The 27,278-nt window shown below is 42.0% G+C and overlaps 1 protein-coding gene across 1 annotated transcript in view; it reads right to left on the reverse strand.

Annotated features, from left to right (window-relative positions):
* The window catches only part of DHX36 (DEAH-box helicase 36), a 45,333-nt gene extending 19,103 nt beyond the window's left edge, over nt 1–26,230 (reverse strand). The window contains exons 1-12 of the mRNA XM_014573790.2: nt 25,778–26,230; nt 22,369–22,490; nt 19,527–19,722; nt 18,482–18,520; nt 15,785–15,955; nt 14,613–14,692; nt 12,475–12,549; nt 12,085–12,251; nt 10,802–10,883; nt 9,971–10,111; nt 9,047–9,149; nt 3,947–4,034 (exon numbers count right to left, since the gene is read on the reverse strand). Of these exons, the coding sequence (XP_014429276.2) occupies nt 3,947–4,034; nt 9,047–9,149; nt 9,971–10,111; nt 10,802–10,883; nt 12,085–12,251; nt 12,475–12,549; nt 14,613–14,692; nt 15,785–15,955; nt 18,482–18,520; nt 19,527–19,722; nt 22,369–22,490; nt 25,778–25,978 (1,465 nt within the window). The 5' untranslated portion in view covers nt 25,979–26,230. The remainder of the gene's footprint in view (nt 1–3,946; nt 4,035–9,046; nt 9,150–9,970; nt 10,112–10,801; nt 10,884–12,084; nt 12,252–12,474; nt 12,550–14,612; nt 14,693–15,784; nt 15,956–18,481; nt 18,521–19,526; nt 19,723–22,368; nt 22,491–25,777) is intronic.
* Nucleotides 26,231–27,278: the final 1,048 nt, after the last annotated feature.

Here is a 27,278-nt window from a genome sequence, read left to right on the forward strand (position 1 = left end):
TCTTCTGATCACACCACATCCAGGTAAATAGCATTAGTTTACATTTCCATTAGAGAAAGGGGATGAAAAAATTACTAAATACAGAATTATGTCCCAGTCTGAACAATTCATATTGATGAAAAACAAACAACTAATACAAAGAATTCACTTCCCTCTATGAACAGTCTTCCATTTTGGATCCAACACAACCATTCAGATTAATTTATCCCCAATTCAAAAAACACAATGATTCAAATGACCACTCAGTTATTTTGAATGAACTCTAAGATTATAAAACATGTTTAAAATTTCACTAATTAGTAGGCCATCGAATTCAAAACACTCCAAAACAGGAGTGTTTTGGAGGACAGTTAAACCTGTTGTACATGTACTAGATGAAAAGGACGGCATCCTTAAAAATTCTGCTGAAGAGTTAATCTTGAACAAAGGATCAAGGAAAGAAGTACGCTCTAAATTTACATGGTGAAACTTAAATAGAAACAAACATACATCTGTATCTCAACAGAATGCTATGTTACGCTTCCATTTTAAGGTATTTTTCTTAAGTTCTGCAGCTTTTGTAATTGTGACAAAATTGTACTTTTGTGTTATGCCGGTTTGTTTGGGGATTTAAAAAAAAATATCAAATAATGCATTTAAATAATACTGTTATGGAAACATTGCCAGTTTCCATTGTGTTAAAAATTAAACCATATTACTAATTATTTGATCAATTGCTTCTTCAATCCATAGTTTATCATGTGCTTTGTTCAGTTTCCACATTAACATGTAACATGTAAGCAATACTACGGGTCGGACCTCCCTTGTCTGGCACCCTCGGGTCCCGAACAATGGAGTTTGCCGGACAAGGGGAGATCAAGGCTCCGTTTCCGGGTGAGGCTGCACTCCCTGCCTCCTGCTGCTGCCTCCAGCTCCCCCATTATGCTAGTCCTGACCGGGGCTGCATCTCTCATTGTGCCAACTGGCCTCGCTGCCTCCAACTCAGGCAGTGGCTGTGCCCTCCCCTATCCCACCGTGGTGCCAGTCAGGGCTGAGTGCCTAGCTGACTCCAGCACTGCTCCAGCCCTGACTGAGGTTGTGCTTCCCACAGCACCAGCCCTGATTGGTGCTGCACTCCTGGCCGCTGGCCCAACTGCCTCCAGCCCTGTCTGTGGCTGCAATCCTTGCTTCCAGCCCGGGCCAGAGCTGTGCTCTCCCCCACTGTCCCCGCTTGGACTGGGCTTCCCACCACCAGCCCAGCCCAGACTATGATTCTGAGGCTGGCCAGCCAGGGCTCTCAGGTCCAGCAACATCCATGGTCCTATTGGACCACGGATGTTGCTGGACCAGAGAGTTCTGGATTTTAGAGGTTCAACCTATACAACAGTGGTCTCCAACCTTTTTACACCCAAGATCACTTTTTAAATCTCAGAACAGGCGAAGATCTACCGCCCCACCCCTTCCCTGAAGCCCCACCCCTTCCTTGAAGCCCCACCCTCTCTATTCTCCTCCTGTCCGTCACTTGCTATCCCCAGCCCTTACTTACACACTCTGATAAACAGTTTATTTTTAAATTATGCAATGTATGAAATTAAAATCACGCGTTTATAGTTATGAAATAAATGGTCTGTTTTTTATTCATGCTATTTAAATCTAAAGTGAAGCATTTATAATTATACATTTTGTGGGGACAGAGTTCTGCGGCTGAGGGCAGGGAACAGCGTGCTGGGAAGACAGAGGACAGGGTTCTGCAGCAGGGGACAGGGTGCCAGTGGGGACAGAGTTCTGTGGCTAGGGACAGGGGAGTGGGGACAGTGTTCAGGGAGTGGGGACAGAGGACAGTGTTCGGGGAGTGGGGACAGGAGTGGAGACAGCGTTCTGTGGCTGGGGAGTGGGGGCTGAGGAGTGGGGTGCCAGTGGGGACAAAGAGTCCCCTGCATCTGCCTCCTCCCAGGATTCCCCCCCGCCCTCCCCCGAGGGAAACCAGCGCGTGTGCCTGCCCCGGGGCCGACCCCCCATGGCACAGGAAAGCCCTGCGCGCACCTGCCCCGGGGCTGACGCCCCCCCCCCCCCCCGTGCAACGAAGCCCCGTGCACGCGCCTGCCCTGGGGCCGACCCCTCCCCCGCGTGCCGGGAAACCCCCCCGAGTGCCTCACCCGGGGCTGACTCTCCCCCCTCCTGTGCAGTGCAGGGAGCCGATGCTCCCTCCCGCAGTACACCCGGCAGAGCAGCTAGCTCACTTCTGGAATCGCCGGAAGTGGCGCTAAGCTGTGGGACTTCTGTCCATCCCTGGGAAGCCGACACTACCTCCATTTTCACTTGAGGTAAGTAGTGGGGCTTCTCGGGGGTGGGAGGGAAATGGGGGCGGGGCGGACAGGAGGCCTCGCGATTGACTGGTCGAGGCCTCGCGATCCACCTCTTAGTGATCATGGCTATAGAGAGAAAAGGGAGTTTTCTGCTGGCAATGCACTAGTGCCTAGTTAATGACAGACAAAGTGCTTAGTAGAAAGCTGACATTGTCAGCATTGAAAATATGGGATGACAACCTCCAGTTTAGCCAACAGCAAGGTCATCAGTAAAAAGGAGGTCAGCTACAGGAAAACATTTTAAAAACATTTTCCCTGGTATAATTCCAAAAATTACAGCACCCACTTATTGTGGCCCTCTGTGCTATAACATCTGTTTGATATGGGTAATTTTAAGTTTTTGAATAAAACTGATAAGATCTTTGGAACAGAACTTGCTATATTATATTTGGGACTAGCTAGCACAATGTGAGAGCTTCTAAATATGCAAAAACAAAAAAATTATTTAATAGGAATTCTGCAGATACCCAATTGAAAACATTTGTAAACACCACTCTATCTTTACTGTTTCATCTCTACCTAGAATCAAATGTGGCAACAATTTGTTGCTGTAGAAACTATTTCACTCTTACACGAAGTACAAATAAGCAACAGGAGCAGATATACCTAATATTTGTGTTTTTATACAATGGTGCTTTGTACACCTCTACTCTTCTGCTGAAAATCAGTTTTAACTTTTAAGTTCAGAAGCGAATGCTTTATATATAAGCTTGGCTAAATTAAATTAATTGCTTTCATTAATTTCAATGAATATAAATGTTTTGAAGTATATTTTCAATTGCTATTTAAATTTTCATAGATGCAGGAATTATTAGAATGTTAGAATTTTAATGTTTCAGACAATTTAACAAAAGTAGACATGAGATTTCAAAAAGATTACAGCTTTATAACTATTAAAAATCAAATTATCAATATATCAAAATACACAAATTAAATATCCTTAAATCAAATTCTAACAAGTTCTCAAGGTCCCAGATCCCAGGCTCCAACCCAAACGTGTATATATACACAGTTAAACAGCTCCTTCGCCTGAGTCAACTGACACAAGCCAGTCATAGGTTTTTAACTACAGTGTAAACATACTGTTAGATCCCTTCAGCAATTCATCTTGAATATAGTAGGCAGAAGAGTGATTTGGAGAAGCATTACTTCTCAAACCACTGGTATCTAAAGCACAGGTCAAACAGTTCAATGACAGGAGGGAATAAAAGCATCAATGGGGACAGAAATATCACAAAGCTTCCTAGAAGAAACAGGTTAAAAAAAAAGTGTCATCCACAGCAAAGGGGAAGAAAGGAAATTTCACTTTTGGATAGAGATAGACTATCCAAGAGACCTTTGTATAGGAGAATGGATAGAAGGAGGGAGATGTGGGTTTGAGAGTTAAATGTGGATATGGAAATTAAACCATAGGAATAAATGTCACTGGCAAGATCTTTGGATAAAAGACAACACAAGTGCAAAGATACTGTATATAATAAAGAGCACAGCGAGGAAGGAGCTAGGAAAAGAATAAAAGGATGCAAACAAAGATGGGGGAAGCTAATGAACCAGATAAATAGTCACTAAGAACAAAAAGCTATTCTTAAAATTACTTTTACCTGACTTAAACATGACTTGTGACATCAAGAGATCATGTAAAGTACTAATATTGTCCCAGCCTGGGAGAAACACCAATATTGCACCATCCTATATATGAATAAGAAAAAAAACTTAAGTTACACACTCAGTATGTATGCGCGCACGCGTGTGTGTGTGTATATATGAAAAAGAGAACATCTGTCTGCGAGTCTGTCTGTTCAAGAACTCCTCCAAAACGGTAAGAGCTAGGGACACCAAATTTGGCAGGCAGCCTCCTCTTCTCCTAACTTAAAGGAAGGTCAGGGTTTGGTTGTGCCAGGACAATCAGGAGTCACAGGAAAAGGACTGTTTTTCATAACATTCAGTGAGAGGAGCATGTGTTTGGAGGTTCGCTATATGAGAGTGGCTACTGGGGTCCGCCACATCAAGGGAGTGGCCAGCAGGGCTGGGGCTTCGCCATCTTGCTTGCCAGAACACTGAGTAAGTAGCCCTCCTGCCCCAAATATTTCCCCTCCTTCCTGGCTCTTGGTCATAGCACCAGGGAGGAAAAATTGGGGGAGAAAAAAAGGCCCCTGGCAGCTGGAGGTGGGTGGAGCAGAACACACCCCTGGAGGCTGGGGGAAACAAAAGTCCCAGGCCAGATGGGACCACTGCCCTGAGCCCCTCATCACTCAACTCCCACTCTTGTACCCTCACATCCTCCTGCATTGCATCCCTTCCACGTTCCCAAGGCCCTGCCCTGAAGAACCCGGGTAATGACGAATAAGTCTGCTGGGCTACTTCTAGACTGCGCTCTCTTGTGCAAGAGAACACGCAAATTAGGTGAAGCGGTGATTATCACTGCACCTCATTTGCATACTTAATGAGCGGTCATTTTTGCGCAAAACCCCCCTCTTGCACAAGAGCCGTTCTTCCTGAAAAAAAGCGGCAGAACAGCTCTTGCACAAGAAGGGGTTTTGCGCAAAAAGGAGCTGTGTAGATGGCTCCTTTTTGTGCAAAAGCCCCTTGCGCAAAAATGGCCACTCATTAAGTATGCAAATGAGGCACGGCAATAATCACTTCACCTCATTTGCATATTCTCTTGCGTAAGAGAGCGTAGTCTAGACGTAGCCCTAGTGTTCTAATAAATATCTGCGAGATCAATGTGATCTAACTTGAGGCACTACTGACTTCACTATTCCACAAACTGTTATAGGAGCTTCTTTTTAAACCAGAATGACTGAACAAATTTTAATTGGATTTTAAAAAATGGCATAGAAAACTGATTTTAAAATGTTTTTCCTGTAGTGTTTCCAATCCAAAATACAATAGCTGTGCACTAGCTTGAGAAACTGATAGTGTAACTAAAGCAGGGAACAATGAACAAATCTATTTCAAATTTTACAAGCAAAGGAAAGAAAAATAAGCAGCACAAAGAGCAAAAAGTTATTTTCTCTTAAATATCTGCCAAGTTATTCATAACCATAGGAAATCTGATATTTATAAATATATTTTGTATACTTGATAATCTCTTTAAAAACAGACAACAGTCAACAGATGTGTTTCTTGTACAAAGGCGGCAGAATTATTCCATAGCCTATATATTACTTCCTATACAGGCAGTCCCCGGGGTTACGAGGATCCAACTTCTGTCGGATCCGTACTTATGAACGGGGCTTTTTCTCGCCCCGGAGGACACGGGCGGCGGGACTGCCCAGACGCGCCGCAGTCCCGCCGCCCGCGTCCTCCGGGGCGAGAAAATCTGCTCCGCGTCTCCTTGGTCTGCTGGGGGGGGGGGGGGGGGGGGGCCTTCCCCCAGCAGACCAGGGAGAGGCGGAGCAAAGCCTCGGAGGACCCGGGCGGGGGGACCGAGGTGCATCTGGGCGGTCCCCCCGCCCAGGTCCTCCGCGGCTTTGCTCCGTGTCTCCCTGGTCTGCTGAGGGACGGGGGGGGGGGGGGACGGGGGGGAGAGGGGGGACGGCACGTCTCGGTCCCACCGCCCACGTCTCCCTGGTCTGCTGGGGGGCGCAACTAGTGCGCCCCCCAGCAAACCAGGCTTTTCTCGGGATGCCTGTGGTAGAGCAGCTGGGGCGCTGCTGGTTGGTCCCGCAGTGCCACTCTCGGCGCTACTGGACCAACCCGGCAGCACCCCAGCTGCTCTGCCCCAGGCGTCCTGATTCAGCCACTGCTGGTCAGTTTCAGCAGCAGCTGAATCAGGATGCCTGGGGCAGAGCAGCTGGGGTGCTGCTGGGTTGGTCCAGTAGCGCCGCTCCTCAGCGCTACTGGAGCAACCCAGCAGCACCCCAGCTGCTCTGCCCCAGGCTTCCCCAAGTCAGCCGTTGCTGAAACTGACCAGCGGCTGACTACAGGAAGCCTGAGGTAGAGTTGCTCTGCCCCGGGCTTCCTGGAATCAGCCGCTGATCAGTTTCAGCAGCAGCTGACTTGGGGACGCCTGTGGTAGAGCAGCTGGGGCGCTGCCGGTTGGTCCCGCAGTGCCACTCTCGGCGCTACTGGACCAACCCGGCAGCACCCCAGCTGCTCTGTCCCAGGCATCCAGATTCAGCCGCTGTTGAAACTGATCAGCGGCTGATTCCAGGAAGCCCGGGGCAGAGCAACTCTGCCTCGGGCTTCCTGTAGTCAGCCGCTGGTCAGTTTCAGCAGCAGCTGAATCTGGACACCAGTTCCGACTTACATACAGATTCAACTTAAGAACAAACCTACAGTCCCTATCTTGTACGTAACCCGGGGACTGCCTGTAATTAACTCATATTGCAGTGCTTGATATTCATTCTTCTGTCTCAAGTATAGAACCTTTTAGAAAAGGTATAAGTAACTGAAATCTCTCTCTCAGAATTTTATTAGGGATGTTAATCACTAATGAATAATTGCATTACATGACATACTTTCTTAAATAAAAAATAGTGAAATGAAACTTGAATGCTAAATAAGCTTAATTTAAAGCATGAACAAGAATTACCACAATAGATCAGACCCAAGGCCATTTAGTCTCCTATCTTGCCTCTAGTAGCAGCAAAGGCAGGATGCTACAGAGGTACGCAATAGTTAAGAATTTAAGTTTATTAATTTTTAAGCAAACAAGACATAACTGATTGTGTTACACATATAACACAATCACATGGGATAAATTGAGGGCTAACTAAAATACAAATGCTGTATTAAATATTAATACAAGAGTTTATAGTTTACAAGTTAAAAGTCTTAAGCAGGAACGACATCCTCTTAGTTGTTTGTTTACTACACATCTGAACTAATAGGATATGACACTATTAAGTTATAGTAATTCACAAGCTTCCCTGTATCAATATATTAATGCAGCTGAAATAATTTAAAGTCTATTTGCCCTACACAGGATACTATCAAGAAGTAAATCACAACTTAAAAACATACTGTTAATTTTTTCTGCCTATTTGTCAACGAAGAGCAAGAAGTTGTAAGACTGACGATTTACTTTTATGTTTCCAGGCATTGTTTTTAAAGTGATTTTTGCACAATTAAATTCCTTATTGCATTCTTTAATAATTACTCCAATACTGATGTTGCTTTTGACTTACACATGGAATACAACAATGAATTTAAATATACCATTAGGCAATACATTCATTTAAGTTTTATGCTACTTTCCATCAAAGGACTCCAACACACTTCACATATCATTTATTAAGCCTCAATATCAAATTAAGCCATTACCCCGACTTCAGACAGGAAAAACCCATGAGTCAGCGTCATAACTAGTCTGAATATCTCCTAAATATAGCTCTGTGCTTTATGCACTAGATAGTACTTCCTGTCTTGATAAGGGCTATGGTTCAGTAGGGAATATAAGCATGATTTTTAAGCGAGATTTTCAAAGCTTCTCTGAACATTTAGAGGCAAACTCTTGTTAGTGTCAATGGTCCCTATTCAGGAAGGCCTTAAAGCAGTGTTTCGAGTCCCCTCAGCGGTACTTGAGAGAAGTCTGGGGGGTACATCAACACAACTGAAATTTGGAAAAAACTGAATTTTTGTTTTAAGTTTCACAGTGCTTTATTATTTTTGTACTTTTTACACCCAATTTCACCACCCCCCAATACGATTAAGTTGTTTAAATAAATGTGTTGAAATGGTGGAAAAAAATTGTAAAGGTCTAAAAACTGTAGGTACTGGGGGTACTTTTTTTTTTTTTTTTTTTTTAAAGGGGGTACTTTATAAAAAAAAGTTGAGAAACACTGCCCTAAAGCAGGTGCTTACTTTAAGTACATATTTAAATTGCATTGACTTCAATAAAACATGTACTTAAGTGCTTTCCTGAATCAGAGCCTTAATGAAAATTTTGCAACTAAAGCCTACAGGTGGCTTTGAAAATTTCAGTTTCAGTGTACTGATGTAACATAAAATAATTAGGGACTGCTGACGACAGTGAAGAATGTCCTGAGGTCTGCTGCCATGTTTCATGTTCTAACATTAGGTACATCTAGACTACAGGCTTTTGTCGACAGAGGCTTTGTCGAGATGAGAGTGTAGACACAAAGGACAGTGTAGATGCAATAACGCCTTCTGTTGTCAGAACTCTGTCGACAAAAGGTGTTATTCCTCATAGAATGAGGTCACCGCCATCAACAAAACTGCTAAGTTCTGTCGACGTTTTGTCAACAGAACTCGGTGGTAGTGTAGACTCAGGTATAGTTTTGTCAACAAAAGCCCACTTTTGTCGACAAAACCCTGTAGTCTAGACACACCCATGGTGTCTTTTTCCTATGTTGTTAAAATAGACTATATCTAATATTTCTATTGTAGCGCTACTATAAGCAGAGAAGAATTTTAATTTAAATAAATATTTTATTTCAATGAGTTGTTTTGTAAATACTATAAATCCATGCAAAAGCCCATACAAAACTTTTGTCCCATTAGGTATGTAGCTTCGAGTGTGAGAAAAAAAAAAAAAAAAAAAAAAAAAAAAAAGAGTAATATGATCCAAGAACATTTATATGATTGATTGAGACAGATTTTTGGTTTCAGCATAATTCACATCAATAATTACAATCCAGCTTTCTGAAAACTGTTACATGATGTGAGTTAAGTGATTTAGCTAGAAGGAACATTAACTTATTAAAATAAGTTACACAAATCATACGGAAACTCACCTCTTCCTCTAAAACAATGTGTCTAATCAGTGCAGCTATCAGGTCAAGATCAATCTTGTCATCATCCATCATTTCCAATGCATCTATAGTACTTGCTGAATACCTACAGATAATGTGTGTACATAGTGACCCGTCTTTAAGAAAAAAATTACTAATTTCAAGTGTTTCTATTACAAGGCTATTGCAATTTGACCTCAAAGAATATAAGGTACAGGTTGAACCTCTCTAGTCCAGCACCCTCAGGACCTGACCAGTGCCGAAAAAAGAGAATTTGCTGAACCACAGGAGGTCAATATTGTCTAGCAGCATTATCAACACTTCCACTGCTTACTGGGCTCTTAAAAGATATTTAGAAGTAAATTAGAGCTAAAAAACAGCATAGAACACTGAAAGCTAGGTGGGTGATTGTAAATTAACTTTATGGGACGATGGGAAAGTTGGTTGCACCATGAGAAGTGGACATTCAGCTAACTAAAATGTTGCCAGACCAGAGAGTGCCAGACTAGAGAGGTTCCATCTATATTCTTATATGAAATAGTTCTCATATATACAGTACTAGATGTGAGTCTGGAATAATTTGAGAGCTTTAAGACAATGACACTTATGTGTAAAAGTGAACCCAGAGGAACTCTGTCAGCTGCAACTGGGGCCACAAGGCATGGGACAAACAGCAGGGGAGCACGGGCCTCCCCTGGTCTGGCAAACTCCCTGGGTTAGAACACCTTAGGTCCGTAGGGTGCTGGACCAGGAAGATCCAACCTACAGTATGTTAGACTCACGTGTTAACAGCACTACATACTGCCATCTTTATGTAACTGGTAATCTTATTATAATAACTAAAATTGCATTTTATTTCTCAGCAGAACTACACAGGAAAAAAATCAGTACTATCCGACAGCATGGAAGTGAACAAATAAGACCTACCTTCCTCGCAGCTGCCTTAGATAATCTGGCCATCGTTCTCTATATATTTCTTCTCTCTCTTCCTTTTCTGGTCTGCTTATGTGTCCTTGCATAAAGCCCTTCTTCCACCGTGGCCTGCAATCTTTATCTTCTGGAGTATACCTACAAGTATATATTAATTATAGTCATTCAATATTTTATTTTAAAAATTAAAAATACTTCTAAAATTTTTCATGTAATTATTTCTGGGTTAAAGCACCAATATATGTCTTTAGCTTTTAAGTTCTGCCCTGTAATATTATGTAAAGAAAAAAGCGGAAGAAGCCTTATCTACAAAATGGGCTCCATTTCTACAAAGCATAAAATAGGCAGGAGAAAAAAAAAAAAAAAGAAAAAAAAAGATTGACCATACAGGAAAACTGTTAGCATTTTCAGGTAACCAGATTGAGTTGAGCTAATCAAGCATTTTTACATGAATAATTAGTTTGGAGGTTCAGGGAAACAAAAAGCCAAAGGATTTCAAATTGAAATAAAAAAACAATATAAATTAACTGCTGTTAACATCTTGCTCAAACATAATACCATTTGTGAAAAAACAGAACAACTCTACAGAATTTTCCATGGTTAAAAATGTTTTTTTTTAAAAACAAGATCTCTGCCATCAGATCAGAAATTACAGCTATCACTTGAAACAAGACTAAAATATGTATCATGTTATTCATGATGAGATGTGACTTGCAACTATGGACATTCCAAACTGCTAGGCTAAGCAAAAGCGAACATCATTCTATGTATGTGCCTAGTAGCATCCAATACAATTAAGTGACACTTTACTTACAGATATGGACTAACCTTAACTTTTCAATTACGTCTTCCAAAAGATATTCCACAACAGGGAAAGTGAATCCTGGTATATGGATCATGGGACAATCATCTATAGAGGAAGAGTTTAACTTATCAATTCTTAAAAAACTAATATAACATATTTTTAATACTGTTAACACTGTATCAAAGAGTTGGAACTGTCTTTTTCCCCCCTATTTAAATGCACACATTTTGGCTACATCTAGACTGGCATGATTTTCTGCAAATGCTTTTAAAGGAAAAGTTTTTCCGTTAAAAGCATTTGCGGAAAAGAGCGTCTAGATTGGCAGATGCTTTTCCGCAAAAACACTTTTTGCTGAAAAGCATCCGTGCCAATCTAGATGCGGTTTTGTGCAAGAAAGCCCCGATGGCCATTTTTGCGATCGGGGCTTTTTTGCGCAAAACAATACCGCGTTGTCTACACTGGCCCTCTTGCGCAAAAACATTTGCACAAGAGGGCTTTTGCCCGAACGGGAGCAGCATAGTATTTCCGCAAGAACACTGACAATCTTACATGAAATCGTCACTGTTCTTGCGGAAATTCAAGCGGCCAGTGTAGACAGCTGACAAGTTTTTCTGCAAAAGCAATTGCTTTTGTGGAAAAACTTGCCAGTCTAGACGCAGCCTATAAGTTTGATTTTCATGCCCACTTACTGCTTAGGAAAAGTATCAAGTTAACATCCCCTGAACAAATAGACCCTCACTAGGGATGTTAATTATCATGGTTTTGTGTAAACATTCAACCACTTGAATTTTTTTGCGGTTACGTGTTTATATGCAGGGCATTTATCAGTTAATTGTTTAAACAGTTACATGCTAATATCCTTAACCCTCACAAGAAACAACTATGCATGATGCCCTATGTCCTAATCAGTGTGACAAACCCAAGGCAGATGAACCACTTGAGGCTGGTTGGCGTACCACAGGGAGATTTCCAGTGCCTATCCACTCTCTCATGGCTTTCAACGGTGCTGAGTTTTAAAGATTAAAGATAATGTCAATATCTATTTGACAATTTACAATGTGTATTAACCTCTACTGCAACATATAACCACGATGGACTAAATCAAGGAACCTGTAAGACTGAACCCTACTCAAACCTCTCACAGCTGATGGCTACAACTAACTGAAACAATTATTGTTTTAGATTTCAGTGAAACCGACACTGTTTTAAACTGTACAATGATGCATTTTTACCTCCAAATATATAAAGCAAATATGAAAGTATGTTGCATATCTCATCAATATTACAATGCAAACATATCACGCACCAAAATATTCTGAAAATTTCTCAGCATTCAAAGTAGCACTCATCAGTATTACTTTCAGGTCTGGTCGAACATTTAGAAGATCTTTAATAATAGTCATTAAGACATCTGATTGAAGATTTCTCTCATGGATTTCATCAAGAATAACATGACTAATAGTGGACAATTGCCTAAAATAAAAGAATGCAAAGTTGATAAAATTTAGCAGAAGCACGGCATAAAAAAATAATCTGAGACAAGTGATAAAGAATCGAAACAAAACACAGAACCCTTAAAAAAGTAGGCCACTAATATTCTGACAAGTATCAGAGGTGTAGCTGTGTTAGTCTGAATCTGCATAAACAAAGAGAAGTCTAATACTCTCATAGTTTCTTTTTAAATATAAATACTTACTTGTCTGATTGGAGCCACTGTAGGACAATTCCTGTTGTACAGTACAAAATGGAACCTTGTTTCCTTGGTAACCGACTGAAAAGAGATGTATTAAACATTCCTGAATTCTTTTTTCTAATATATTTTACAAAATACTTTAAAAGCTCCAAAGTAGAATGCACTTTAAAGTGTCCATAATGACAATCTGTATCGTTCAACTTATTCTTTAGGCCTGTTCACGCAGAACTAATTTAGTGCAAGCCGGGATTAAGTCAGGGCTATGCCACAGTATGCCTATGATGGAGAACGGATCATTTGCAATCTGTCAGCACCAGGCTTTATAGCCATTATTTGTCACTATTTTAGCATTAGTTCTTCTCTACTCATCCCAAATTGATGTTAAACTAAAAACCCAGGAAAAATATTGTTCTCTGTTGTACAGCATTTAAACAAGAGAATATAATTTAATTCCACAAATAAATTTCTATCCTGAATAAAAAGAGCTATGCAAATAACCAACACTAGAATATCAGATTACAATTAGGGCCTATTCTCTAGTTTTAGCTTTTTAGATCAGTTTTTCATTCAAGGATTATCCCAGATACAGCAGCACCTTCACTAAGGCCATAAGCCTACAAACACTGATGCAACATTCTTAATCTTACACAGTTTGAATGAGACCACTTTGGTAGTCTAATTAAGCACATGCACAAGTGTTCATAGTATCAGCACCTAAACCTGTTGATATTTTTAAACTTTAAACACTCCCTTCTATTAGGGGATGTTAAATATCGGTAAATTGAATAGTCAATTAACCTAATGAATTCTTTCCAGTTAGTGGACTATTCTATAGTCCCCGGGGCAGCCTCTGTCCAGGGGGAGAAGAGGTCTTAGCTCCCGGATCCAGCACAAGCTGGGCTCCTTGCCCGGCTGGGTCCTAATGCACTTTAAACGCAGAGCCACAATGGGGGTAAATCCACGACTCAGTGCAAGCTGGGACCGAGCTGGGCTGCTGGCCAGCCTGCTAAAAAATTTACTGGCAAGGGGTAGGAGGAAAATACATGTAGTCTATAGCATTAACCTATAAGCTTTTGCTTATCAGTTAATCGACTATACTATTACATCCCTAATCAAATAGTCAATGGAATTTCCATCGACTATTTGATTAGTCGATAAGGGTGCTTCTGCTTTGAAATGTAGCAAGGGCCCATCTGGCTGGTGCTACATTTCAAAGGCGGAAGTGCCGCGCAATGCTTCCACTTTGAAATGTACGAGGGGCCTAGTGGGGTTCTTGTGCATTTAAAAGATTGAAATGCCACATGGAGCCTGGAGTCAATGGGAGACTCCCCACTGGCCCCAGGCTCCATGCAACATTTCAATCATTGAAATGCACAAGAGCCCCACTAGGCCCCTCGTACATTTCAAAGTGGAAGCATTGCACAAGAGCCCCTCCCACGGAGCTGGAGCTGGGAGGAATGGGCTTTTAAATTGGCTCCCCCAGCACCGCCTCCTCTTAGAGGCAGCAAACAGGGCAGGGGGAAGCGACTAGTCACTTACATCCCTACCTTATATATGTCTGTTGTAATAAGACTGATTCCGGACTGGAAACTGCACACACACTGATCTGCATCTTGACCATTCAAATGGTCTCCAATGTAACCGGGATTAGTACACAAGATATTTTTATGTTGAACTATAACATTTTATTTCTCCTCTGCCACAATCAGCAACTCTGATTCTCACTTGTCTTAACAGTTTAAGACTGGCAGATTGATAGCCTGTTTACCCTGTACTATTTGTAATTCTTCCACCACCTCGTGCCAATTTTATTTATCTCTAAAGGACTAAAGCAATTAAATCCTCTTTACATTAACAGAATTGCAGATGTGAACTGCCATGACAGGAAAGTAGACTATTTTATGAAAATTGGTTTCTGAGTAATTTAAGCAACATTAAAGTTCAACCATTCTAACCAAGCTTTCAAGTACGTACTTCTCTTTCCTCCCAACCATGTATAGGAAAACTGCACAGAATCCTCCCCTCTCCCCCCGGTGTGTGAAAGCTGTTAAGTATGGCCCATCTGTGTTTAAAACTATATTTCAAATTTTCCTGTTTGATTTATATTGGATTTGCAAGTTACCAAGAAAACTCCCATTTACCTCTGGAGACGAATTTGGTATCCTGTGCTTTTGCCATTACCACACACTTCTGCCCTTTCAGCTGCAACTCTCTCTGCCACCTTAAAAATCAAACCAAATAGCATCAGGTTCCAAAAAAAACCAAACAAACAACAAAATCAAGTTTATCTGAACTTAGCTATTCTCTGTAGGAACTATTTACCATGAAGAGGTTACCTGTCCGTTTATAACAATGCTAAAGCTATCTTTAAGCCCCTCCTTTGATGGATATAGCACTGCTTGGCCATAATCAAAGCATTTGGTATATATTCTGAGAGACAGTAAAGGTGCTTTAGACACAATGGAACTAAATGTATTTCAATCCTCCCCCTCATACTTAACATGGCTTGCAACCCTTTCTCGGTAGTGGAACTCTCCCTTACAATCCAGCATTTAAGACACAGTCTAACAGTCAAACTTCAAGAGATCATGCAAGCTGAGAAATACTCATCTCTAATTTTCAAAGAGCTGGAGTGAGCAAAATGGTAGCATTTTATCAATAGTTTTAGATCTAATTATTTTATAATGGTTAGCTGTATTGTTCTGTGACTATCACACAGTATTGAGAAATGAGGCTGTAAGCATAGAACACACTAATTTTGAACCTGCGCTGCTCTGTCCAATAAAGTGACGGGTAAGCACTTTCTGGGCAGCTCAAAAACAGCAAAGATATAAGGTATCCAAAAAGCCAGAGTCTAAGTACAGACCCTTTTATGTTCTCCTTTATCCTTACTATACCCATATTAGGTAAGCATGCTGGGGAGAAAACTCAGCTAATAAGATCAATGGGTAAAGGTCTGGGTGAACTAGGTTGCACAAACCTGCCAAAGTGTTCAGCTTCAATGCTGCTTACTACAAAAGGAGCAACACTGACTGTAATCCTGCAGACACATACTTCACAGGCTTTAATACTACTCAAAAACATTAACTATGGGTGCAAGTGTTCACAGACTTGAGAATTTAAAACGGTAAGCTCTTTGGGGGAAATTATGCTATATGCTTGCACAATACCTAGTACAACAAGGCCTGGTTCTGATTAAGAACTTTGGGCAGAACTACAAAATAAATAGTAAACAATTTGTCCCACAATGTCTTTATTGAAAAAGGAAATCAATATTTTAAGAAACAATTCAGTTTTTCAAGGCTGCACTTACTGAGATAGCACTGATCCTCCTAGGTTGGGTACATACAATCCTGCAAGCAGATCCTTTCCCTCTCTCTATGTAGTCATCCAGAATGAACTGAGTAACTTGTGTGGTCTTTCCACAACCAGTTTCACCACTTATCACAGTCACCTGATTATTATTTATCACAGTTACAAGTTCCTATTTTAAAAGGAAAAGAAAATGAAATTACACTGACAAATATTTTTCAACTGTAGAAGCCCTTCTACTAGTCTCCATTCCATTGAATTCAAAGAACAGGCCACGCTACGTAAAAGAGACATATTTAAATTACTCCATTCTATTAATAGTTTACGGCCAGAGACTGAAACTGTTCCATCTACTTTAAATGTATAATTAATGCCATGCACAAATTATGTGTGTATACAAAATTAAAGCTATTATTTACAAAAACAGGATTGCATAGTTTAACAATTCTACACATTGGTTTATGAACAAACAGAGGCTGGGCTTGAGATTGCTTTGAAAATATAGCTAGTCTCAGATAAATGAAAATGAAAGCTTAAATTCTGACTTTTCCTCTGAGCTGAATGAAAGGCAAAAGGCAAACAATCTCTGAAAAGAGACTGGTCTGTTGTAGTCAGCAGTACTTTCCTTCTTACAGATTTCAGAATAATGTTTCAGTGCTTCTGCTGCAATCACTGTAAGGGACTGTTTAAAAACCCCATAAAAAGGTTTTTAAACCTTAAATCTGAAGAGCAATTGAACTCTCTGTTTCTTATATTTTATTCTTTTTTGAAGAAACAACTGAAATTAGGGGACAAAATGGACGTGACCATGTCCATTTACAATAAAAGTTATACGGTCTATTAGAGGACATACATAACACACCTACAAAAGAAAACCTATAGAGTACTTTTACTTTGATGTATAACATTTAAGTTATTTAAACCAAAATGAAAATAAACCCTGTTAGCTAAAATGGCTGGCAGCAGAGCTGCTAGTGGCCAGGAGCTTAGTGAAGTAAGAGGCAGAAGGACTAGCGTAGATCTCCCTATGTTTGGCAAACTTCCTCATTCCGGACCAGACAGGTCCCAAGGGTGCCAGACCAGGGAGATTCAATCTGTAGTATAACACACCATACAGCCACAAGAGTATTATTTAATAATTAAAATGAAATAAAGACAATTTTAACCAATGTTCAATCATAGCTCATATACAAATATACCATGACCAGCAATAAAAATAGTCACACCTAGCAATTTAAGATACAATACAGTAAATACGTCTATTAAAATTTCAAGTAAACATGGTAATTAGTCACCTTAGCTTCAAACAACATGTAATATTTTATAAGTTTAACCTACAAACTAAAAGACGAAACAGCTATAGAGTATTTGAAAAATACGTGGTGCCCATATCTTGTTGCTATGGAGACAATTGTCCAGCTATAAAACAGTATGGTTCATCATAACCATAGGGAGCTTCCTACACTGCACATTGATGTTCCAGAAATCTTTTTCTGGGAAGAAATTCGCTGTAATTATGAAGCCTCCCAAGTTCTGACATTTTTTACAAGGTGGTAAGATTCTTTACAATATTCCCTCTGAAAAAGATATTTCAAAATTAAAGCCTACTATAAGTCTGAGCCCCAAAATCATTATTATTTTAATAATGATTAAAATAATCATTATTAATTAACAAAATAATAATTCATCTTTATTAATGACCTGGATGATGGGATGGATTGCACCCTCAGCCAGTTTGCAGATGACACTAAGCTAGGGGGAGAGGTAGATACACTGGAGGGCAGGGATAGGGACCAGAGTGACCTAGACAGATTAGAGGATTGGGCCAAAAGAAATCTGGTGAGATTCAACAAGGACAAGTGTAGAGTCCTGAACTTGGGACGGAAGAATCCCAAGCATTGTTACAGGCTGGGGATTGAATGGCTAAGTAACAGTTCTGCAGAAAAGGACCTGGGGATTACAATGGATGAGACGCTGGATATGAGTCAACAGTGTACCCTCGTAGCCAAGAAGGCTAATGGCATATTAGGGTGCATTAGGAGGAGCACTGCCAGCAGATCCAGAGAAGTGATTATTCCCCTTTATTCGGCTCTGGTGAAGCTACATCTGGAGCACTGTGTACAGTTTTGGGTCCCCCACTATACAAAGGATGCGGACACATTGGAGGGGGTCCAGCAGAGGGCAACCAAAATGATTAGGGGGCTGGAGCACATGACCTGTGAGGAGAGGCTGACGAATTTGGGTTTGTTTAGTGTGCAGAAGAGAAGAGTGAGAGGGGATTTGATAGCAGCCTTCAACTTCCTGAAGGGAGGTTCCAAAGAGGATGGTGAAAGGCTGTTCTCAGTAGTGATGGATGGCAGAACAAGGAGCAATGAGCTCAAGTTATAGTGAGGGAGGTCTATGTTGGATATTAGGAAAAACTATTTCACTGGGAGGGTGATGAAGTACTGCAATGGGCTACCTAGGGAGGTGGTGAAATCTCCATCCCTAGAAGTTTTTTAAGTTTTGGCCTGACAAAGCCCTGGCTGGGTTGATTTAGTTGGGATTGGTCCTTCTTTGGGCAGGGAGCTAGACTAGATGACCTCCAGAGGTCTCTTCCAGCTCTATGATCATATTTGTAGTCTGAATTACAAAACCTATGTTTATAACAATATAGCAAAAATGCAATTGATTTTAAAGTAAAAATAAATATATTTACCCTTCTGATTACATATGAAGGAAGTTTCTCTCGGAATCTCTGGGGTAAAACAAAATTAGGGTTATTTTTAAAATACACTTATGCTTTGGAGATCAAAAACAAGATCAGTTTCATCTATGATTAACAAAAATAAAACACAAACACTTATGTGAATATATAACTCTAAATTTTCATGTACAGCCTCTTCATCGCTCACAAACCAGTTACGGACCAAGCAACTGGTCATAACTCGGTTCGTTCGTAAGTCGGACCCCAAAGAGTTACACACAACCGCGCTGTTCATAAGCACAGATCACGTTCGTAACTCGGGGTCCACCATTTACGACAGCTTTGGTTGTAACTGCAAACGGTCGTAAGTCGACCGTTCTCAACTCGGGGACCGGCTGCAGTCCCACTGAAGCCAGCAAGACTATTTATATGCTTAAGCACATATGTAAACATTTGCAAGATTGGGGCCTCAGAGTCATATTATGACCAGTCAGAGAGGAATAAATGAAGATAGATGTAAGCCCAGCCTCCTACAGAGGACCTTGAAGGCAGATCAGCAGTACCTCATGATAAACTATGTTATCATTAACATTGATTATTATATCACCACTACCAGAGCAACCAGTATGATTTCAAGACCATAAACTGGTGTAAAGGTGGATTACTGTTTTTATAGATAAATTATTTAATTCACTTAAAAATAATCATATCTTATGCTGTCCACTGCCATGCATTTAAATGTTAGTATTTTAGGATGCAATTAATATGAAAATATTATACAACATACATTTTTATCTTCAGAAGTATTAACAGGAATTTTAATATTGTCCAGATATTATAGTATTACTAACTGACATGCGGAATAAACAAAAAGGAACATCACTACAGTAACAAAAAAGTATTTTTTACATAAGTTAATACCAAACAGATTTTCATAATGACATTTTTCCACTAATGAGTATAAAAGGTAACTAGTTTTTAGTAATAAAATTAAAAAACTACTATAATAAACCAAATCAGCATCAGTTATGTCTTCTAATTAACCACTGTCTAGTACCTGCATTTCAATATATCTAGGATCAAACTGCTTCTTTCTTAACTCTTCTCTAAATTGCTCATTGAAGTCAGTATATGGCCCACGTTCTTCAAAGAGATATTCTGAATCTCGATCTAGGAATGTTTTCTCCAAAACAGGTCTCTGCTTTACAGAGGTCTTCGCCAAAGTTGGTTTCTCTTTTACAGGTTCATCTGGACTATGTCAGAAAAAAAAATCATTGTAATTCAATTTCCACGTTAAAATTTTTCTAAGAGGTGGTAATTCAACATATGCTTGGTTATTGGAACAAGTACAAAATAGGGCTCCCTTTAAGCCTGTATCTAAAAGGTTTATTGTCCTTACGTAACAGAATACTGACTGTAAACCAATGTTATGGTGTTTGAATGTGTAGACAGAACTACTGACTTAGCTAGTCTCGTTGCCCCATCTCATAATTAGATGTGACAGGAAGATCAGGACCATATTTTTTTCTTATGGGAGAATGAAATTAACAAGATCGTGGTGGTTAGTTTCAATACTGCTATTAAGAATCTTTAGAAATGAAATTGTCAAGAAGTGTGTCTATTTCACTTCAGCTTGGAAAACATTAACTGAGGCTGAATTTATTCACAAGGAGAACCCAAAGAAATGGAGGCCAAGGAAGAATAGAGAAGGATGGTACTCTGCACCCCAAATACCAGAGGCAGAGTATCAACACTACCACCATTCCCCCACCGTCGTGGGGTGGAAAAGAAAAGATGCTTTTCTTCCAACAGTAAGGGGAACCTCAACATTTATCAGATACTTACTAGCCAGTTCTGATTCTCTTAAAACATCAAAATTAATCTTGAGTATGCCCAAAAATATTTAGACACCTAACTCCCACTGACTTCAGAGAGAGTTTAGACACCTAAACACTCTTAAAAATCCGGCTTTAGGATGCAGATTGTCTTAAAGAAAACAAACTGCAGTGTAAAGAGTCAGAAATTCTTACTACATCATCTAAATTGAGGAGGAATAAATACCACAGAGGCAAAGAAAGTCTTCTCTATACTAAAGCTTTTACAGTTGCTGTCACTGATTGTGAATTACAGATATAAAGTTTGCTAGCACTAGACCAGGGACAAACCATAACAAAATGGCATTCACAGCATCTTTGGAAGTTCAGCATCCTGCCCCTTCCCACCCAGCATCTTAGGTAAATATGGTGAACTCACCCTCCTCCCAACCCTAATATTTCCTATTACAGTAAATTTCCAATAATCCGGCACCTTTAGGACCCAGAGGGTGCCAGATTATCAAATATGCCAGACTATCGGAAGGGGAGGTTATGAGGGATCTGGGGTGGGGGGGATGCCACCCCAGACCCCTCATTGCCCCCCCTTCTGATAGTCTGGCTCTGCCCCAGGGGTCCCCGATTTAGCCGCTGCTGTTCAGTTTCAGCAGCAGCTGAATCGAGGACACCTGCGGCAGAGCAGCTGGGGTGCTGCCGGGTTGGTCTGGTAGCGCCGCCCCTTGGCGCTGCGAGACCAACCCGGCAGCGCCCCAGCTGCTCTTAGGGACACCTGGGACAGAGCAGCTGGGGTGCTGCTGGGTTGGTCCCGCAGCCCCAAGGGGCGGCGCTACCGGACCAACCCAGCAGCACCCCAGCTGCTCTGCCCTGGGCTTCCCCGATTCAGCTGCTGGTCAGTTTCAGCAGCGGCTGAATCGGGGAAGCCGGGCACAGATCAGCTCTAACTGTCCGGCTGCCCTGAGCACTTCCGGGTTCCCGATGGTGCCGGACCATCAGGAGTGCCGGAGCTTTGGATGCCGGACCAATGGAGTTTTACTGTAGAATGTCACTTCATTATAGTCTTTTTAATAAAAAATTTACCTCATTTTACAAAACCTATTATTCAGTTTTTCAGTTTTGCAGTACATGAAAATACTGCTTACATTAAAAAAAAAATCAAATCCATTACATTAGGTATATGTATTTATCTATATACATATTTTAGAATGCATCTGTCAAGAATGTTAGTCTGTTTGTTGAAGAATTCCTTCTAAACAATAAAAGCTAGGGCCACCAAATTTGCTATGCAGCTTCCTCTTATCCCAACTTAAATCAAGGTCAGGGTTTGGTTGTGCCAGGAAAACAAGAAGTCCCTGGAATGGGACTGGTTTCCATAATATGGAAAGGGAGAAGGCAGAGAGGAGGGACGCAAGACTGAGAGCCACCACTTGGGGCAGCAAGTGCAGAGGAGAGCTAAACTGCAGAGTGAGCACTAAGGGCTGCCACACAACCAAGAGAGTGGCCAGCTGGGGCTCATCATCTTGGCCATAGGACCAAAGGGGGGAGAGAAAGAGAGAGAAGGCCCCTGCCAGCCATGTGTGTGTCCAGCTCGGGGGAGAGAGAAGGGCCACCAGAATGGGACTCCCTCTGCCCTAACACTCTTCTCATCCCTCCTACCCTCACACTTCCTGCACCCCCTCCGCCCCCACAACACCAGCCCTCTTCCCTGAAGGACGCGGGCAATCATTTAATTTTAACCAACACTTATAAATGCGCAGGTGAACCAAATAAAAACCAAAACGAAGGCTCTTGCCTAGTAGCTTATGAATAGTACATTTGGTCTTCTGTCATCAGTAAAATTTTCAAACCCAGAACACAAGCATAACCTAGAAAATTGTTTGAAAAGAATTATCATAATGCTAACTCATATTAATAACTACTATGTGTTACTAAATAAAAATATCAGCATTAAATACAAATTGTATTTAATCTAACCCAGTATCTTTTTACATTAGCAGTTTTTACACACAATCTTTTGCCACCACTTTCTACAAGAGAAACACACAACATAAATGATTGATTTCTTTTTACCCTTCTTCCTCACCAGACCACCACGACACTGATTCTTGTTCTTTTTCATTTCTACTCTGGACAGTATTCAGCAACTGTACAATCTGTTCTTCCCTGCGTTCATCCATACGCACCACAGCTCTCTAATTTGAAGAAAGAAAAACAGCTTTTCCACCATGGCTTAAGAGCATATAGTTATAGTCAAAATGTATTTGCATGCTTGATTCAACTACATAAATGTATTTTTTTTTTGTTTTCCGGGAACTATAATGGCTCTTAATACATTTAAAAAGCAGAGGTGCAGTGTCTGGAACCGGGTGGGAGCCTCGAATTAGCTGATTCCTGGCTCGTATCCGGTCCCACAGCTATACCTCTGCCTGGAGGCTCTTAATACATTTAAAAGGCAGTGCCACAGCAGGGTTAGCTCCTGAGGCTGGGAGCTAACCCCACTGAAGCTCTGCAGTTTCCCTCCTTGCCAACTAAAATTCCACAGACTACTCGAACAGCTGATTACACACAATTTAACATCCCTATCATGCACAAGTTACTATTTGTAAAGAGGATTTTAAGTGGTATTCTTCTTTGAATTACAGATGTGAAGAGAACTTAAGTTTTATAAAATGATACATAACATGCTGTCCTCTAGCATTCTAATAATTTAATCACCTTGACATCCAAGCCAACCCCTACTTGCAATGAATCCTGTTAAAAGCCATCAAAGAGATTTTTTTCCTGACCATTTTAACATGTTAACCCAAGCTTTGATATATTTCACTCTTTTCAAGGTTTAGCTATTAATTTAAAACCAAAAAACCTAGAACACAAGTTTTTCAGTGTGTTTTTTAAAAAGAATCTCTTTCTCTACATATCCTGCCTGCTATCTTCTCTGCACCTGTGGAGATGTACAAATATTACAGAGAAGCATTATCAGAAATACCTGTATTGTGGCATACAGTACTTCTCATAGCAGAAAAAAGCAACCCTGATAATTCTCAGTTTTTCCTGATACTGCTCTTTTTGTTGCTGCTGCAGAAGTACAGGAGCAAAGACCTGATCCCCCATTTCTTCAGTGGAGCTTTTAAAAATGGGGATGAAAAAATAGCACAAATATGAAAAGTGTTCTCCCATGCTACCTGCTCCTGGTTTTAAACATTTAGCTTTCAAGACACAGGAGTCCTTCCTTTAGGGTTTTCTGGAGTTTGCATGACTATCTGGGGGAGAATGGCTGAAAGAAGAAAAGTTTGAAGTAGGGATGGGATAGTGTCTGTCTGGGCTCATCAGTTAACCTTCATAGTTACATGCAAACCACACACCCCCTCTCCTGCTGCTGTATCAAAGGCAGCAGCGTGGCATGCATGGGGAGCCAAGCAGAGGCAGCAGCGGGGTGGGGAGGAGGGCTCCCTGCGCACACGGGCTCCTGCAGAGTGGCTTCCCCCCACGTGTAAATGTGTAATTGGTGAATTTTTTAGCAGTAACATGCTTATTAAAAAAACCTCCTCATTTTAACATCCCTAATCCAGGTTCAATGATCAGCAAAATGAATATAGCATGTCATCTCTTAGATAGGTTGTTTTCTACAGTGAAGGGTGGGTTTTTTGCGGTAGGGAAAGTCTAGCAAAACCTTTAAAACTATATTGTCTGCTTCGTGTCTCCAAACTTTTCATTATACATATTTTCAGAACATAGATTAGTTTCTTCCATTCTTGCCTAGAATACTCCAAGTGAGATATCTTGGAGTCATTGTGGATAGTCCCTGAAATGTGCAGTTGCAGTTGAAAAAGTACAATGTTGGAAATCAGTAAGAAAGGGATACAAAATAAGACAAAAAATATCATATTGCCTCTATATAAATCTATGGTGTCCCCACATCTTGAATAGTGTATACAGATGTGGCCACCTCATCTTAAAAAATAAATACTGGAATTGGAAAAGGGTCAGAAAAAAGCAACAAAAGTGATCAGGAGTATGGAAAAGTTGCCATATGAGATGAATACTACTGGAACTTTTCAGCTTGGAAAAGTCATCACTGAGCAGGATATGATAGAGCTCTATAAATTCATGACTCGTGTGGAGAAATTAAATAAGGAAAAGTTATTTACTCCTTTCCATATAATGAGAACTAGAGATCATCAAATGAATTAAGCAGCATGTTTAAGACAAAAGGAAGTATTTCTTCACACAATGCACAGCAAGTCTGTGAAACTCCTTGCTAAAGAATGTTGTGAAGGACTATAACAGGTTTCAAAAAAGGGCCAGAAATTCATGAAGAATAGGTCCATCAATGGCTATGAGCCAGGATGGGCAGGAATGATGTCCCGAGCCCAGTGGTCTCCAACCTTTTAAAGTATGAGAGCACTTTTTGAAGTTAAGTGCAATCTAGGATCTACCTCAAACCCAAATACCTTTGTCTCACCTCCTTTGGGCCTCTTCTCCAAGGCCCAACTCCTGCTCACTCCATCCTTCCTCCCACCCCCATCCTTCTTCCCTTTCATCAGGCAGGGGCAGAGGGTTGGGATGCAGGCTTTGGTCTTGGACTAAGGAATCTAGAGTGTGAGAAGGGCTCTGAGCTGAGTCTGGGGCAGAGGTTGTGGGTACAGGAGGTGGTTCGGAGTAAGGCTCTGTAAGGGAGCTTGGGTGGGTGGGGGTGCCGCTCAGGGCTAGGGTAGGGTTTTGGGGTGCAGGAGGGGGTACATGACTGGGACAGGGATTCAGGATGCAGACTCCAGAGGGACATTGCTTACCATAGGTGGCTTCTATGTGGTGGTGCAGTGAAGCTAAGGCAGGCTCACCTCTGCCCTGGCCCTGCACCACTCACAAAAGCAGCCAGCAAACGCCCTCCATCCCAAGTCCTGTTGTCAAAAGCAGCTCCACACCCCCATTCTGCGGAGATAGGGGGAAAGCTCTACGGCAAAGGGCAGGAGTTGCACAGCAGTGGGGAGAGGGGCAGCTGAAGTGCCTGCACTTGACAGCCTCCTGGCCAAACCAGTCAAAATCACCTGTCAGAGGCTCCAAGATCTACTGGTAGATCACCACTGCCCTAGCCTCCATAAGTCAGAAGCTAGGAATTCCCTGTTCATTCCCTCTGTGATACCTGGCATTGGCCACTGTTGGAAGACAGGATGCTAAGCAGTGGGACCCTTGGTTTGACCATGCCTGTCTGGCAGGCACCTTGCCATGCACCCAAGAAAGCTCAATGATCAAGAGCTTTCTTTACCCACACAGTGGGGGGAGGGGTCTGACTGCAGTATTTGTGCAGCAGTTGCTGAGCCCATGCCCCGAGGGGCTCACAAGTGAGTTAGGGGTGCGCGGGTGCATGACCGAGAGGCCACACAACAGTAGCGGACAATGGGCCCCTCGCTGCCAAGGAAACGTCCCGCGGGCCAGAGAAGAGACGGAGCCCGGGCGGGGGAGGGGCCTCGGCGGCCTTTACCTGCTGCCTCTCGGCTTCTTTGCTTTTCTGGCCCTGCTTCCGCGCGTACCACAGCCCGATGTCGCGGCCCTTGAGGTGACCGGGATGCCGCCCCCGGCCCCCGCCGCCGGCTCCCCGGCCTCCGTGCCCCCCCGAGGAGGAAGAAGGCCGAGGCCCGCCTCCCCCTCCACGGCTCCAGTCCCTGCGGTGCTCGAAGCTCATTCTCCTCCGCTCGGGTCGCCGCGCGGGGCGGGGAGCAGCCGCTGAAAGCCGGCAGCAGTGCGTGGCGGAACCGGAAGCCCACCGGCTCTTTCCACGCCTCACTTCCGGTCCACCCCCCAACGACTCTTAGGACGCCGGCGCTTCCCTATGACGGTTGCCATCACGTTCCTGTAGGTGTGTGAGCCGGGCACGCGCCGCCTCTTCATTCCGGGGGCGGGGCGGCGGTGAACGCGTTCCCGGAGGCCGGCTGCCTGCCTGGTAAGAAGACAGACCCGGGTTCTAGTCCCGGTAGCACCTAGGCGCCCCCTTCTGCTCCGCGAAACGTCGTGGTTGTCTCACCAATGAGCTCGTTAAGCTGCCATGACGCCCGTCCACTGCTGCCTTCATAGTGCTGTGCTTGTCAACGTGCGCAAGGCAATTCCTGCTGCAGGACCTAGGAGGACAATCCTATCTACCTCCAGTGTTAACTCTGAAACCTACAGATTACACGAGTGTCCAACCTTAGCAGTCAGAAGAGTGTGAAGTGTGGTGGTTCCTTCAATCCCATTGCTAGTCCTGTGGCTGATAAGAATACTTAGGGCCCACTTGAAGTACTGTTTGTGTCCTATGTCATTAGAGTGTGGAATGTAGGACCCACTCTAAGTATCTTATCAGCTTCATTTAGCAGGGACAGGTTGACAATTTTGTTCCTTTCCACTCCCTCTCCCCTTTTTTCATCTTCTTCCCCTTCATACTCTTTCTGTGCTATTGATTTGAAAACTGAATCCCTTAAACTCCATTCATCTGAAGAAGTGAGTTGTGCAAACAAAAACGCATGATACAACTACATCTCTAATTGCAAACTAATGGTCCTTATATGCTTCTTTTAACTAGCCGGTTTTTAGATGATCCGTTTTGCCTGTTACATACCAGCTCAGTTTTCCCTTTGTTATGTCTAGACTGCAAGCCTCTTTCAAAAGAGGCTTTTTCAAAAAATACTTTTGAAACAGCTTCTTTAGAAAAAGAGCATCTAGACTACAATCAGTACTTTCGAAAAAGCAAGCTGCTTTTTCGAAAGAGAGCACCCAGGCAGTCTGGATGCTCTCTTTCGAAAAAGCACAGTTTGTATTACATAGCGCCTTTTTTCGAAAGAGCACTTTTGAAAAAAGGTGTTATTCCTCATGAAATGAGGAGTACTGCTGTCGAAAGAAAATCTGCATTCTTTCGATTTAATTTCGAAAGAACGCGGCTGTAGTCTAGATGCAGGTGAAGTTTTTTCAAAAAAAGGCTACTTTTTTCAAAAAAAACTTGCAGTCTAGAC

This window comes from Pelodiscus sinensis, chromosome 10 (genome assembly GCF_049634645.1).
Source record: "Pelodiscus sinensis isolate JC-2024 chromosome 10, ASM4963464v1, whole genome shotgun sequence".
Taxonomy (NCBI): domain Eukaryota; kingdom Metazoa; phylum Chordata; order Testudines; family Trionychidae; genus Pelodiscus; species Pelodiscus sinensis.